This window comes from Rutidosis leptorrhynchoides, chromosome 8 (assembly GCF_046630445.1).
Source record: "Rutidosis leptorrhynchoides isolate AG116_Rl617_1_P2 chromosome 8, CSIRO_AGI_Rlap_v1, whole genome shotgun sequence".
Lineage (NCBI taxonomy): Eukaryota > Viridiplantae > Streptophyta > Magnoliopsida > Asterales > Asteraceae > Rutidosis > Rutidosis leptorrhynchoides.
This window is the reverse complement of record NC_092340.1, coordinates 86,724,311-86,739,835: the sequence shown is the minus strand read 5'-3', so window position 1 is coordinate 86,739,835 and position 15,525 is coordinate 86,724,311. Positions and strand designations below refer to the sequence as shown.

Genomic DNA, 15,525 nt, shown 5'->3' with positions numbered 1-15,525 from the left:
TAAATTTCGAAGTACTAAAGCATCCGGTACTTTGGATGGGGTTTGTTAGGCCCAATAGATCTATCTTTAGGATTCGCGTCAATTAGGGTGTCTGTTCCCTAATTCTTAGATTACCAGACTTAATAAAAAGGGGCATATTCGATTTCGATAATTCAACCATAGAATGTAGTTTCACGTACTTGTGTCTATTTTGTAAATCATTTATAAAACCTGCATGTATTCTCATCCCAAAAATATTAGATTTTAAAAGTGGGACTATAACTCACTTTCACAGATTTTTACTTCGTCGGGAAGTAAGACTTGGCCACTGGTTGATTCACGAACCTATAACAATATATACATGTATATCAAATTATGTTCAAAATATATTTACAACACTTTTAATATATTTTGATGTTTTAAGTTTATTAAGTCAGCTGTCCTCGTTAGTAACCTACAACTAGTTGTCCACAGTTAGATGTACAGAAATAAATCGATAAATATTATCTTGAATCAATCCACGACCCAGTGTATACGTATCTCAGTATTGATCACAACTCAAACTATATATATTTTGGAATCAACCTCAACCCTGTATAGCTAACTCCAACATTCACATATAGAGTGTCTATGGTTGTTCCAAAATATATATAGATGTGTCGACATGATAGGTCGAAACATTGTATACGTGTCTATGGTATCTCAAGATTACATAATATACAATACAAGTTGATTAAGTTATGGTTGGAATAGATTTGTTACCAATTTTCACGTAGCTAAAATGAGAAAAATTATCCAATCTTGTTTTACCCATAACTTCTTCATTTTAAATCCGTTTTGAGTGAATCAAATTGCTATGGTTTCATATTGAACTCTATTTTATGAATATAAACAGAAAAAGTATAGGTTTATAGTCGGAAAAATAAGTTACAAGTCGTTTTTGTAAAGGTAGTCATTTCAGTCGAAAGAACGACGTCTAGATGACCATTTTAGAAAACATACTTCCACTTTGAGTTTAACCATAATTTTTGGATATAGTTTCATGTTCATAATAAAAATCATTTTCTCAGAATAACAACTTTTAAATCAAAGTTTATCATAGTTTTTAATTAACTAACCCAAAACAGCCCGCGGTGTTACTACGACGGCGTAAATCCGGTTTTACGGTGTTTTTCGTGTTTCCAGGTTTTAAATCATTAAGTTAGCATATCATATAGATATAGAACATGTGTTTAGTTGATTTTAAAAGTCAAGTTAGAAGGATTAACTTTTGTTTGCGAACAAGTTTAGAATTAACTAAACTATGTTCTAGTGATTACAAGTTTAAACCTTCGAATAAGATAGCTTTATATGTATGAATCGAATGATGTTATGAACATCATTACTACCTTAAGTTCCTTGGATAAACCTACTGGAAAAGAGAAAAATGGATCTAGCTTCAATGGATCCTTGGATGGCTCGAAGTTCTTGAAGCAGAATCATGACACGAAAACAAGTTCAAGTAAGATCATCACTTGAAATAAGATTGTTATAGTTATAGAAATTGAACCAAAGTTTGAATATGATTATTACCTTGTATTAGAATGATAACCTACTGTAAGAAACAAAGATTTCTTGAGGTTGGATGATCACCTTACAAGATTGGAAGTGAGCTAGCAAACTTGAAAGTATTCTTGATTTTATGAAACTAGAACTTTTGGAATTTATGAAGAACACTTAGAACTTGAAGATAGAACTTGAGAGAGATCAATTAGATGAAGAAAATTGAAGAATGAAAGTGTTTGTAGGTGTTTTTGGTCGTTGGTGTATGGATTAGATATAAAGGATATGTAATTTTGTTTTCATGTAAATAAGTCATGAATGATTACTCATATTTTTGTAATTTTATGAGATATTTCATGCTAGTTGCCAAATGATGGTTCCCACATGTGTTAGGTGACTCACATGGGCTGCTAAGAGCTGATCATTGGAGTGTATATACCAATAGTACATACATCTAAAAGCTGTGTATTGTACGAGTACGAATACGGGTGCATACGAGTAGAATTGTTGATGAAACTGAACGAGGATGTAATTGTAAGCATTTTTGTTAAGTAGAAGTATTTTGATAAGTGTATTGAAGTCTTTCAAAAGTGTATAAATACATATTAAAACACTACATGTATATACATTTTAACTGAGTCGTTAAGTCATCGTTAGTCGTTACATGTAAGTGTTGTTTTGAAACCTTTAGGTTAACGATCTTGTTAAATGTTGTTAACCCAATGTTTATAATATCAAATGAGATTTTAAATTATTATATTATCATGATATTATCATGTATGAATATCTCTTAATATGATATATATACATTAAATGTCTTTACAACGATAATCGTTACATATATGTCTCGTTTAAAAATCATTAAGTTAGTAGTCTTGTTTTTACATATGTAGTTCATTGTTAATATGCTTAATGATATGTTTACTTATCATAGTATCATGTTAACTATATATATATATCCATATATATGTCATCATATAGTTTTTACAAGTTTTAACGTTCGTGAATCACCGGTCAACTTGGGTGGTCAATTGTCTATATGAAACATATTTCAATTAATCAAGTCTTAACAAGTTTGATTGCTTAACATGTTGGAAACATTTAATCATGTAAATATCAATCTCAATTAATATATATAAACATGGAAAAGTTCGGGTCACTACAAGTGCCATCTAAGACCATGATGAACCTGCATTCGCCAAGCATGAACGCGATTAAACACTTGTCGTCTGGAACATTTCCATTTACATTTGAGAACTTTTAGCCACCCTTTAGAAACATATACTTTTTCTTTGATATTTTTCCTAGATTCAAACCCCATATATGAGTTTTGTTGTTTAGATCGAGACACTCATAGTCACAATTACTTTGTAGTTCAGGTAGTTTTTGAAGTTCTTCCAGCACCCGCTAAATCACATTCATATTTTAATTGTTAAACAGTCCATAAACATTTGTCAATAACATGCTCAAAAAATAAAAGATTCTCAAATATACTTATGAATGTGATCTATCAATGGTTAAATCATATTTGGTAAAATATATTTTGTATGAAAATAAAATTAACTCTAAACCCTAAACAATAAACACTATAAACCCTAAACACTAATCCTAAACCCTATACACTAAACTCTAAACCCTAAACCCAATATCTAAACCCTAAACTCTAAACTCTAAATCACACCTAAACCATCAACCCTTAAACTTACACAATAAACCCTAAACTCTAAACCTTAAACCCCAATCTCTTTAAGAAAAAAGGTGGCTTAACTAACCAAAGAAAATTGAACCAGGTACATTCTTACCTAGAATTTAACCCTTAAACTCCAAACCCTAAACCATATACCCCAAACCCTAAACCCTAAACCATATACCCTAAACCCTATACATTAAACCATAAATCCTAAACCGTAAACACTATATATATATATATATATATATATATATATATATATATATATATATATATATATATATATATATATATATATATATATACTCTAAACCTAAAATTGTATAAACAAAACTCTAAACCCTATATCCGAAACCTTAAACCATAAAATTCTAAAATCTAAACCTTAAATCTTAAAGTATAAACCATAAACCTTAAACACTAAACCCTATACACTAAACTCTATACCCTAAACCCTATATCTAAACCCCAAACCCTAAAGCAACACTAAACCACCAACCCTTTTCCCTACGCACTAAACCCTAAACTCTAAACCCTATACCATAAACCTTAAATTCTAAAATCTAAACCCTAAACTCTGAATCCTAAACCCTATACACTAAACCCTAAACCCTATATTTATACTCTAAACCATAAATTGTAAAAACTAAACCCTATACCTAAACCGTAAACCATACATTCTAAACCTTAAACCTAAAGTCTAAACCATAAAACCTAAACACTAAACCCTAAACCCTATACATTAAACTCCCTAAAGCAACCCTAAACCCCAAACCATAAATTCTAAAATCTAAACTCTAAAACCTAAACCCTATACACTAAACCCTATATCTAAACCCTAAACACTAAACCATAAAACCCTAAATCTTAAACTTTATACCATAAAATCTACAAACTAAACTCTAACCCTACATAGCAATTCCTAGATCTTAAACCATTAACTCTCAATGTTAATCCTTTTTATCCATTAAGCTTAAACTCTAAACCCTAAACCCTATATCTAAACCCTAAACCCCAAACCAACCCCCTGTAAAGACCCGTCCTAATTCATCTGGACGAAGTCACCAACATCTGGTCCCATTGCGATGATCGACTCCAAATAATGTCTTTAAAATGAGCAAATGCACAACGGAAGGTTTCTTTCATACCTGAGAATAAACATGCTTTCAAGTGTCAACCAAAAGGTTGGTGAATTCATAAGTTTATCATAAAACAATAAAATTCATCATTTTGATAGACCACAAGATTTAAATGCTGCATGGTACAAATGGGCCCGAATCCTATACCCACCTGTAATGTACATGCGATATCTTTTAAATACAGTACACCTTTCTCGTGTACGAAATCATCTTTCATAAATCTTAGTAACCGTACACATATCTTGTGCACAAAAATAACATACACATAATCTGTGTATAAAATTATTCTCTTGATACATAACATTCACTTTTCATTGCTTTCATAGCTTGGCTTGGTAACCGACCTTAACATATAATGCGCATAATAATATCCCCAAAACAGAACATCTCGTCTGTATAATAATCATATAAACTTCGAAGTACTAAACACCACGCCCACTAACCCTTCCGTCTAGTGAACATTCTGGATGGAGGTGTTAAACCCGGTAGCTACCTTTAGGATTCGCGTCAATTAGGCGTGCAATAATTCTCAAAATTAGTGATGTTCCCTAATTCTTAGGTTACCAAGCAATAATAATCAGGGAAAAAATATTCATATCAATTGTGGCAATTATCACATCCACATAATTCAATGGTGGCAATTATCACGTCCACATAATTCATTCGAGGAATGTTTTGCTTGTGTCGATCTCGTCAAACATTTATAAAAGCATTTCATGTATTCGTAGTTCAAAATGTATTTCAAAAGCATTTAATAAAGCAGTTGTAAAAGTAGCGCATGTATTCTCAGTCCCAAAAATGTAAATAGTAAAAGAGAATCAAATGAACTCACAATACTGTATTTTGTAGTAAAAATACATATGACGATATTGAACAATGCAGAGTTGGCCTCAGATTCACGAAACTATATCAAGTATATATATTAACACGTTGTAACATTGATTAACTAAGTTTATATATATATATATATATATATATATATATATATATATATATATATATATATACATATCCTTATTTTTAATTTTATTAATCTTTATTATTTGTCATAATACTTATATGATATATATACTTTAATAAATGTGATATTAATGTAAATAATATTATATTATATTAAAAATCTGATATTAGTATAATTATAATATATGTAATAAATATGTATTTTTTAGATGTCTTTTATTTGTAAAAATAATAATAATAAAGTAATGATAATAATATTCATAATAATTAGATTTGAAAATAATAATAATAATAATAATAATAATAATAATAATAATAATAATAATAATAATAATAATAATAATAATAACAAAACTATTAATAACAATAATATTAAAAATGATACTTTTAATGATAATTCTAATAATAATTGATATGATAATTTTAATGAAAATTATACTTTTAATATAAATGATAATTTTAATAAAAATAACAATAATACTTATATTGATAATGATATGATAATGATAATTATAATATTTAATAAGAATAATAATAATAGAAATAATAAAAATAATGGTAATTGTAATACTACCTCAAGGAAGTAATCCTTAACAAAAATGCCCAAGTCCGGGTTTGAACCCGCGACGTCCCGCTAACCCGAATACTCCCCTAACCAACAGTCTGCTTATTGTTTTTCTATCTCTAATTTATGGATTAATGTATATAACAAATACATCTGGTTGTTTCTTCTGCTTCTTCTAAAAAAAAAATGCCCCCGGCCAGGATTGAACCTGCAACCTCTTAGTTCTCCAACAACACTCTTAAACCATTCAGCTAAACCTGTTTTTTTCTGAATTATATTACCCCCTAAATATATTTAACTTTCCTCTTCTGTTTCCCTTTTATTATTCACCAATATACATCGAATCAAGCCATTCATCATAATTAACATCCTATCATAACCAAACCCTAATCGTAATTGTAATCATAACGTGATCATAATCGTATTATCAGCTAAATCCTTAAACCCCATTTATCATATTAACGCCATCATATATGATCTTCATCATCATTATCTAACCTCACCTAAACATATCATCACATCATCTCTCTCGGTTTTATCATTATCGTTATATCATCATCCTAACGTCAATACCAGGATATCATAATCATTTTCAAAACAGCAACAAATAGCAGTTGTATCGCCTTGGTTTCTTGGAGGTCATTAGAAAAACAAAAACAGAAGCAAGAGTTTATTTATCGAGTGGTTTCCTTGAATTGGTTCTTGGGCCATCAAAATCCCAAACAATCAAAAGGCCCATCTATCAAAATTTTGGCCCAACTTGCATCACACTTAGTAGTCCACTAATTATAATAATAGACCCGGTAATTGTAAAAAAATAATATGTACGTGGAACATTGGATTCTTTGACTTTGTAACAACAACAAAATTTATGGCAGTAGCAATAATTAAACAATATCTTCTCACTGTCCTTATCAACATCGCCATCCATTTTCATCGTTATTGTTATATATAAAAATATAGAGACAGAAATAGGAACATCTAAATAGCTACAGCAGCTAGAATAGAAACAATAACATTCATTTAGCGAATGGTTTTGGGTTTTGAAAGGCTGCAGTAATAATAATAGTGTAACTGCAGCAACAAATGTTAATATGGGTCTTTGAGGTGTTCGAATAGAAAACAGGAAAGAAAAAGAAACTATAAATGTAACTTGTTTACTTGATGAGGAGTTGACCAATGATTGGTGGCGTACCGTGGGGGTGACTGTAGGGTGAGCCGATGTTGGTTGCTTGTAATGGAGGTGATGATTCATGCTTAAGGTTTAGGAGAGAGAGAGCATGTGAGAGGGAGTTTACGAATGAGGTGTTCGGTTTAATCAAAACAGACGTGAGTCAACATAGAGGGTTTTGGTGATTGGACTTCGAATAACAGGAGGACGAAAACAGAATATAGAAGTAGCTTTCGGGTTCGTTTAGTGTTGGTGAAGTTGGTTCTTTGTCATGGTGGTTACGGTGGTTGTTTGTGGCGGCCAAGGACAGCAGCAAGTGACGGATGGGATCAAAGATGGTGGGTGTTGGTGAAGTTCACAAGTGTTAGAATGCATCTATATTATATATATAGATGATAGATAATGTGGTGAAGAAAGTAGGTAAATCAGACAAACATAATACTCCAATTTGATAATTCAATTAATCACGGGAGTACACAATTAATTTTTCTGCCGACAGTCTGGTACGGATAGTATATCGAGTTCCGTTGTAATTCAGTGGCGGATAAAAGTGTTCAGAAAAATCCCATATTTTTAAATTAACTATATTTATTTATTTTATTCATTATGGTATAAAATTCGATCATTAACTTATTAAATAAAAATTACATCAACTGTCCCTCTCATTTATGGGTGAAATATAAAAAGTATTAAAACTTAACAAATAGTTCCTAAATATATTTTTAATAAGCCTAAAATTTATAGAACTCATTTTCGTATCACCTTTAATTTAAAATTACATAAGTTTGAATTTAACTTGCTTAATATCAATCGAAACATTAAACGAGTATTACAATCATTTAATATTTATTTTTAATATACATTATTTATCGGGGATGATTCTCACACACACTTTTTTGATCCTCACACACCAATTGAATATTATTAGAAGAGCAAAATGTTAAAATAGGTGTGTGAGGATCAAAAAAATGTGTGTGAGAATCATCCCCTATTATTTATATATAGATATGTTTTAAATAATAATTATTATCATATCCTATTTTTTTATTTTATTTTACATATTTAATTTTGAATGCTTAAATTATATTTTATTACTTCAAATTATATATATACTTGCATTTATATATATATATATATATATATATATATATATATATATATATATATATATATATATACATATTTAATTATAAATAATTGTTCGTGAATCGTCGGACATAGTCAAAGGTTAACTAAATCTATATGAATAGTTCAAAAATTTTGAGACTCAACATTACAGACTTTGCTTATCGTATCGAAATCATATAAAGATTAAGTTTAAATTTGGTCGGAAATTCACGGGTCGTCACAAAACCCTAAACCACCAACCCTTTACCCTACACACGAAACCCTAAACCCTAAACCTTAAATTCTAAATTCTAAACCCTAAACCCGAAATTCTAAAAAAATATATAGAAATATTAATTGAAACTAAAATTACAAAGTTATTTTTATATTTTTATTGTTAAAAAGCTAATTTGTATTCTTAGAGTAGAAACTAATACTGTTTAATTTAGACACCATTAATTCAAGTATAAAATAACATAAATATTCAAAATTGTAATTAATATTATTATATAATTATATAATAACCATAATAAAAGGAAATAAAATAGTTAATTAAATGAATTATTTAACTTAATTGGAAAATTTGAAATCAATTAATTGTCGTTAACTTATGTTCTTTAGCACAAGTTAGCCAAACTTTATTCCTTTTGATTCAAATGGGTATAATGTCTTTGATATATATATATATATATATATATATATATATATATATATATATATATATATATATATATATATATATATATATATATATATATATATAACTTAACATATCATAAAACATGATTATATGTTTCTTTTTGAGGTGAAGATTAAAAAACTTGGTTGTTTATCAATCACAATCGATAACAGTGTCCAAACATTTTTAAAACCAGCAAGGATCCCATGTTAAATACAAGTATGTAGTATATGCTGCATATATCAAATTTTCAAACAGAGCCAGTTCAGCATCTATCAACTAACCCAATGGGACCTTTATTGATAAAACTACTTGTGACCCAACCCGCCCATTTTGCAACAATCATCAGTAAAAAAAAAAAATGAGGATACAAAACATACCTATGAAACTCAGGAAGCTTGTTTTGAAGGTGACTTTGAAACTCCTGCAATAGCCATGTTTTCCACTCCAACCTCCATAGCTTCCCTATCATCTTTCTCTTTAGTTTTCTCGGGAGTCTTATTATCATTGGTTTGTAGAGTAGAATTAGGGTTAGGACTAAGTTCCTGAAATGGCCCCAGTGAACCACCGTTGACTAAGGCACTCAGCAGCTGTAGGTCTTTTTTCGGGAACAAAGTCAAGTATAGGAACAAGAAAAGCAGCCAAATCAGTTGCATCTTGTTCACCGAACTCGTATTTCTCCTTAAGCACCTTATGCAAAGGCCAAAAATGTAGTCGTCGAATATGCCTCAAATCACCATGTCCGTTGAAAAAATCACGAGAGTAACACCCACCTAAAGCTATCTGCATTAAGATTGTCAAGTTATAAGCCTACCACATAGATTACTTAATATAACGTAAATATTCATTAGATCCAACCAAAAATAAAATAAAATAAACCTTTCGAAGCATAGTTCCATCATTAGGGCCAAGTGATCCTGTACAGTACAAAGAACCATAACATTAACATCCATCCATGATAAAATGTAGATATGAAATTTGATTTTTTCATAACATAAAACTTCATTAAAAGATACTTCAAGCTATTTCACAGAGATAATAAAGATTCAAACTAAATAACTATCAATTTTCAAACAGTAAGTTCCTATTCAGCTAGACCATATCATCATCAAATAAAATGCAATGATGCCATATACATACCGCTAAAATAACAAATAAATCGAAGCATAGTTGTAGGAAAACATATACTTTTGGCACATAGGACAAAATTTTGCGCAGGAATAAAAAGGGCAATGATAATTAAAAAATCCCATACAGGATAAAAATTACCGCACGTGAAAAAATAATAATTGTAGCATAATATCAAATTTTGGCATATTAACATACAAATTTTGTTGGAAACTAAACTTGATTGTGGGCTATTTGGATTTGGGCTTGCATGTATACAAATATTTTGGATCAAGATTATAGCCCATTATGTAGAAGCTTCTTGTAATATGTAGTAGTGAAAGTGTGTAGAATGTGTGTAGAATAATCTTGTAAAATATCTAGGTCTAGAAATACTAGGAAATATCTAGATAGTAGTAGATGATGGAGTGATCTAGACTACTCCATTGAGTAGTATAAATAGAGGGCTTCACCCCTCATTTGTAATCAAGCAAAGCAAGCAATAAGCAATAAAAGAAAAGCTTTCAAGATCAATCTAACTTCTAAAAATCATCAATCCACTCTTCCACAAATAATATACATAACCTCCTATTTCCAACAAATTGGTATCAGAGCCTTTGTTCGACAAGATGATGGCCAACAATGTCATCACATTTCCTCGCCTCACAAAGGATAATTATGATCGATGGAGCATCCAAATGAAGACCTTCCTAGGTGGACAAGACTTATGGGAGATTGTGGAGGAAGGCTATGAGGAACCTGCAGAAAAAGGTCCTCTCGGCAAGGAGAAAAAATTAATGAAGACGAACGATCAAAAGGCTCTTTCCATCATCCAACAAAGTGTAGATGATGGAGCTTTTGAGAAAATTGCAAGTGCAACCACCGCCAAGAAAGCATGGGAGATCTTGGAGAATTCTCACAAGGGAGTTGAAAAGGTGAAAAAGGTTCGACTACAAACACTACGAGGTGAGTTCGAATCCTTAAATAAGAAAGACTCAGAATCAATTTCCGATTATTTTACAAGAGTCTTGGCGATTGTCAATCAATTAAAGAGGAATGGTGAAACTCTAAGTGATGTAAGAGTCATTGAGAAGATTCTTAGATCATTAGATTCGAAATTCGACTATATAGTCGTAGCCATCGAAGAATCTAAAGATCTAGAATCAATGACTATAGATGAACTCATGGGTTCACTACAAGCCCATGAAGAGAGGTTCAATAAGAATAATAAGGAGCCATTGGAGCAAGCTTTACAAGCAAAACTGTCTTTCAAGGAAGAGAGCAGTGAAAAGACTCATCAAACGAGTCAACGAGGTCGTGGTCAAGTACGTGGCCGAGGACGAGGACAAGGATATATCAAACGTGGAGGTTATAGTTCTTACAGAAATGAAGAAAGAAGTCAAAATTTTCACCCGACAAGAGGTCGCGGGAGAGGCTACACAAGTAGAAGGCCAAGGTATGACAATTCTCAAACCAAATGCTATAATTGTCATAAATTTGGCCATTATGCTTCGGAATGCGAGAAGTCAGACAATTACGTGCAAGAAAGAGCAAATTTAGTGCAAGAAGATACTGAAGCCGTGGAAAACACTTTGTTACTAGCATGCAAAGGTGAAGATAACGGAGAATCAAATTTGTGGTATCTCGACACGGGTGCAAGCAACCATATGTGCGGTGACAAAAACATGTTTGTGGAGTTAGACGAGGTAATTAGTGGAAATATCACCTTCGGAGATTCCTCTAAAGTCCCGGTTAAAGGCAAAGGTAAGATTCTCATCCGCTTGAAAAATGGAAGGCATCAATTTATCTCTAACGTGTATTATGTGCCCAATATGAAGACGAATATACTGAGTATTGGACAACTCTTGGAGAAAGGCTATGATATTCACATGATAAATCGTACTCTTTCTTTAAGAGACCAAAAAGGAGGTTTGATTGCTAAGGTGCCAATGTCAACGAATAGGATGTTCATGCTAAATATTCAACATGACATTCCAAGATGTTTAAAAGCATGTTTCAAAGATAATTCTTGGCTTTGGCACATGAGATACGGGCACTTAAATTTTGGAGGCTTAAAATTATTATCAAGTAAAGGAATGGTGAAGGGTTTACCTCCAATTAATCATCCGGATCAAATATGTGAAGGATGCCTTCTAGGAAAGCACTTCCGAAACAGTTTTCCAACAGAAGCTTCTAGTAGAGCGAAGAAACCTCTACAACTTATTCACACGGATGTGTGTGGACCCATAAGCCCACCGTCTTTTGGTAAAAATAGATATTTTCTTCTATTCATTGATGATTTTAGTCGAAAGACATGGGTCTATTTTCTAAAAGAGAAGTCGGAAGCTTTTGGAATGTTCAAGAAGTTTAAAGCGTTTGTGGAGAATCAAAGTGGTCTCACCATAAAGGCGTTGAGATCCGATCGTGGAGGAGAGTTTACATCCAAGGAATTCAAGGAATTTTGCGACAACAATGGCTTACGACGTCCTCTAACTCTTCCTTATTCACCTCAACAAAATGGTGTTGCCGAAAGAAAAAATAGGACCATTCTTGATATGGCCCGGAGTATGTTAAAGAGCAAAAGGATGCCTAAGGAGTTTTGGGCTGAGGCAGTGGACTGTGCGATCTATCTAGCAAATCGCTCGCCCACTAGAAGCGTCAAGAACAAAACGCCCATTGAAGCTTGGAGTGGAAGGAAGCCCGGCATCTTACACCTTCGAGTGTTCGGAAGTGTGGCATATGCTCATGTGCCAGATCAGAAGAGGACGAAGCTCGATGATAAAAGCGAGAAACTCATATTCGTGGGCTATGACTCAAGTTCGAAGGGTTACAAGTTATACAATCCCAATACTGGTAAAGTAATCTCAAGTCGAGATGTGGTGTTCGATGAAGAAGCAACATGGGATTGGAATGTTCCCGAAGAGGAGAACTACGACTTTCTCCCTTATCCATTCGAGAGTACTGCAAAGAACGAAGAATATATAGAAATTCAAGAATCTTCTAGTACACCATCTCCGCACTCTCCACGTACTCCAACCACTACACCTAATGAAGTGACACCAACATCAGGAGGAGAATCAAGTAGGCTACAACATCACACAAGGAGCATTGAGGAGTTGTACGAGGTAACCCAGCCTATGGAGGATCTATCATTGTTCTGTCTTCTTGCCGACTGTGAGCCAATAAGTTATGAAGACGCAACAAAAAGCCAAAAGTGGAAATGTGCTATGGACGAAGAGATTCAAGCAATCGAGAAGAATAATACGTGGGATCTTGCCACACTACCAAAGGGACATAAGGCTATTGGTGTAAAGTGGGTGTACAAGGCCAAGAAGAATTCCAAAGGTGAAGTTGAAAGATACAAGGCAAGGTTAGTGGCGAAGGGATATAGTCAACGAGCCGGCATAGACTATGACGAGGTATTTGCTCCCGTTGCTCGTCTAGAAACTATAAGATTGATAATCTCACTTGCGGCTCAACATAATTGGAAGATTTATCAAATGGATGTCAAATATGCGTTCCTTAATGGCCACTTAGAAGAAGAAGTCTATATAGAACAACCTTTTGGATACATCGTGAAAGGCCAAGAGAATAAGGTGCTAAAATTGAAAAAGGCCTTATACGGGTTGAAGCAAGCGCCTCGGGCATGGAATAGCAGAATAGACAAGTATTTCCAGCAGAATGACTTTACGAAATGCCCCCATGAGCATGCTCTCTATACCAAAGTAAGCAAGGAAGGAGATGTTATGATTGTGTGCCTATATGTGGATGACTTGATATTCACTGGCAGTAATCCCAAAATGTTTGATGAGTTCAAGAAAGCAATGGTTCGGGAGTTCGAGATGACCGACATTGGACTTATGGCTTACTATCTTGGGATAGAGGTAAAACAAAAGAAAGAAGGAATATTCATATCCCAAGAAGGTTATGCGAATGAGGTGCTCAAGAAGTTTAAGATGAATGACTGCAAGTCAATGAATACACCGGTGGATTGCAATCTCAAATTGTCAAAAGATGATGAAGGATACTTGGTGGATCCAACACAATACAAGAGTTTGGTTGGAAGTCTGAGGTACCTAACCTGCACGAGGCCAGATATTCTCTACGGAGTTGGACTAGTAAGTCGATACATGGAAGCACCTACAATAAATCACTTGAAGGCGGCCAAGAGGATACTTCGCTACATCAAAGGTACGATTGACTATGGCCTGTTTTATTCGCCTTCTGAGCACTTCAAGCTAGTTGGATACAGTGATAGTGATTGGGCTGGAGACATAGATGATCGTAAGAGTACGAGTGGTTTCGTGTTCTATATGGGAGATACGGCGTTCACATGGAGCTCGAAGAAGCAACCCATTGTGACTCTGTCAACGTGTGAAGCCGAGTTTGTTGCAGCAACATCGTGCACCTGTCATGCAATATGGCTCAGGAAGTTACTAAATGAGCTTAAGTTTTTTCAAAAGGAACCTACAGAGATATATGTGGATAACAAGTCTGCGATTGCTCTAGCAAAGAATCCAGTCTTCCATGATCGAAGCAAACACATCGATACAAAATACCATTACATAAGGGAGTGTGTTACAAATAAAGAGGTGCAGATAAAGTACGCGAAGTCACTTGACCAAGTTGCTGATATTTTCACAAAGCCTCTAAAACACGAGACTTTTCAGAGATTACGGAATATGCTCGGAGTGACGAAATCAAGTTTAAGGGGGGCTGTTGGAAACTAAACTTGATTGTGGGCTATTTGGATTTGGGCTTGCATGTATACAAATATTTTGGATCAAGATTATAGCCCATTATGTAGAAGCTTCTTGTAATATGTAGTAGTGAAAGTGTGTAGAATGTGTGTAGAATAATCTTGTAAAATATCTAGGTCTAGAAATACTAGGAAATATCTAGATAGTAGTAGATGATGGAGTGATCTAGACTACTCCATTGAGTAGTATAAATAGAGGGCTTCACCCCTCATTTGTAATCAAGCAAAGCAAGCAATAAGCAATAAAAGAAAAGCTTTCAAGATCAATCTAACTTCTAAAAATCATCAATCCACTCTTCCACAAATAATATACATAACCTCCTATTTCCAACAAATTTTGCACAGAGAATCAAAAAATAGCACATAGAAATAAAAACTCAGCGCATGAATTTTTTGTACAAAGAAATACCTCATCTCTGTCATAGTCGTCACCACCGTGAGGATCAAAGAGACCATCACCAGTTGCCAGCTCAAAACATATGCATGCGAACGACCACAAATCAGCAGATGTCGAGTATTTAGATCCTAGTAAAACCTCAGGATACCAGTATTATAAACACAGCTCTATTATAGTATCGTTTTAAGTTTTATTAAAATCGAATATTTAATGACAGATATTTTGATACCTAACAAACAAAACCCACGAATCAAGATCAAATTTTGAACCAACCCCGATACAATGAATTATCAAAATACAGTTATAGAGTTATGAAGAATTGAAAACGCGTAAGAATTTTGCAGCAATACTTTTTTATTGAAGTTCAAATTTGGGGAAATTGTTCGATCACAACCGTTATGGCAGCAACGGTGGTCATAGAGGCCACAAC

The 15,525-nt window shown here is 33.1% G+C and overlaps 1 protein-coding gene across 2 annotated transcripts; it reads right to left on the bottom strand.

The window, feature by feature from the left end:
- Nucleotides 1-2,691: 2,691 nt before the first annotated feature.
- On the bottom strand, nucleotides 2,692-15,244 carry LOC139862524 (uncharacterized). Of its 2 annotated transcripts, none has more exons than XM_071851143.1 (4): nucleotides 15,108-15,244; nucleotides 9,712-9,749; nucleotides 9,213-9,615; nucleotides 2,692-2,928 (listed from the first exon to the last, which is right to left on the bottom strand). In XM_071851143.1, exons 2-3 carry the CDS (start codon nucleotides 9,721-9,723, stop codon nucleotides 9,370-9,372), a joined length of 258 nt encoding a protein of 85 aa, XP_071707244.1. In that variant the 5' UTR covers nucleotides 9,724-9,749; nucleotides 15,108-15,244; the 3' UTR covers nucleotides 2,692-2,928; nucleotides 9,213-9,369. The 2 variants fall into 2 exon arrangements, 1 of the variants encoding a protein (XP_071707244.1); XR_011764210.1 differs by lacking the exon at nucleotides 2,692-2,928 and adding an exon at nucleotides 3,356-4,359.
- Between the last annotated feature and the right edge of the window lie 281 nt (nucleotides 15,245-15,525).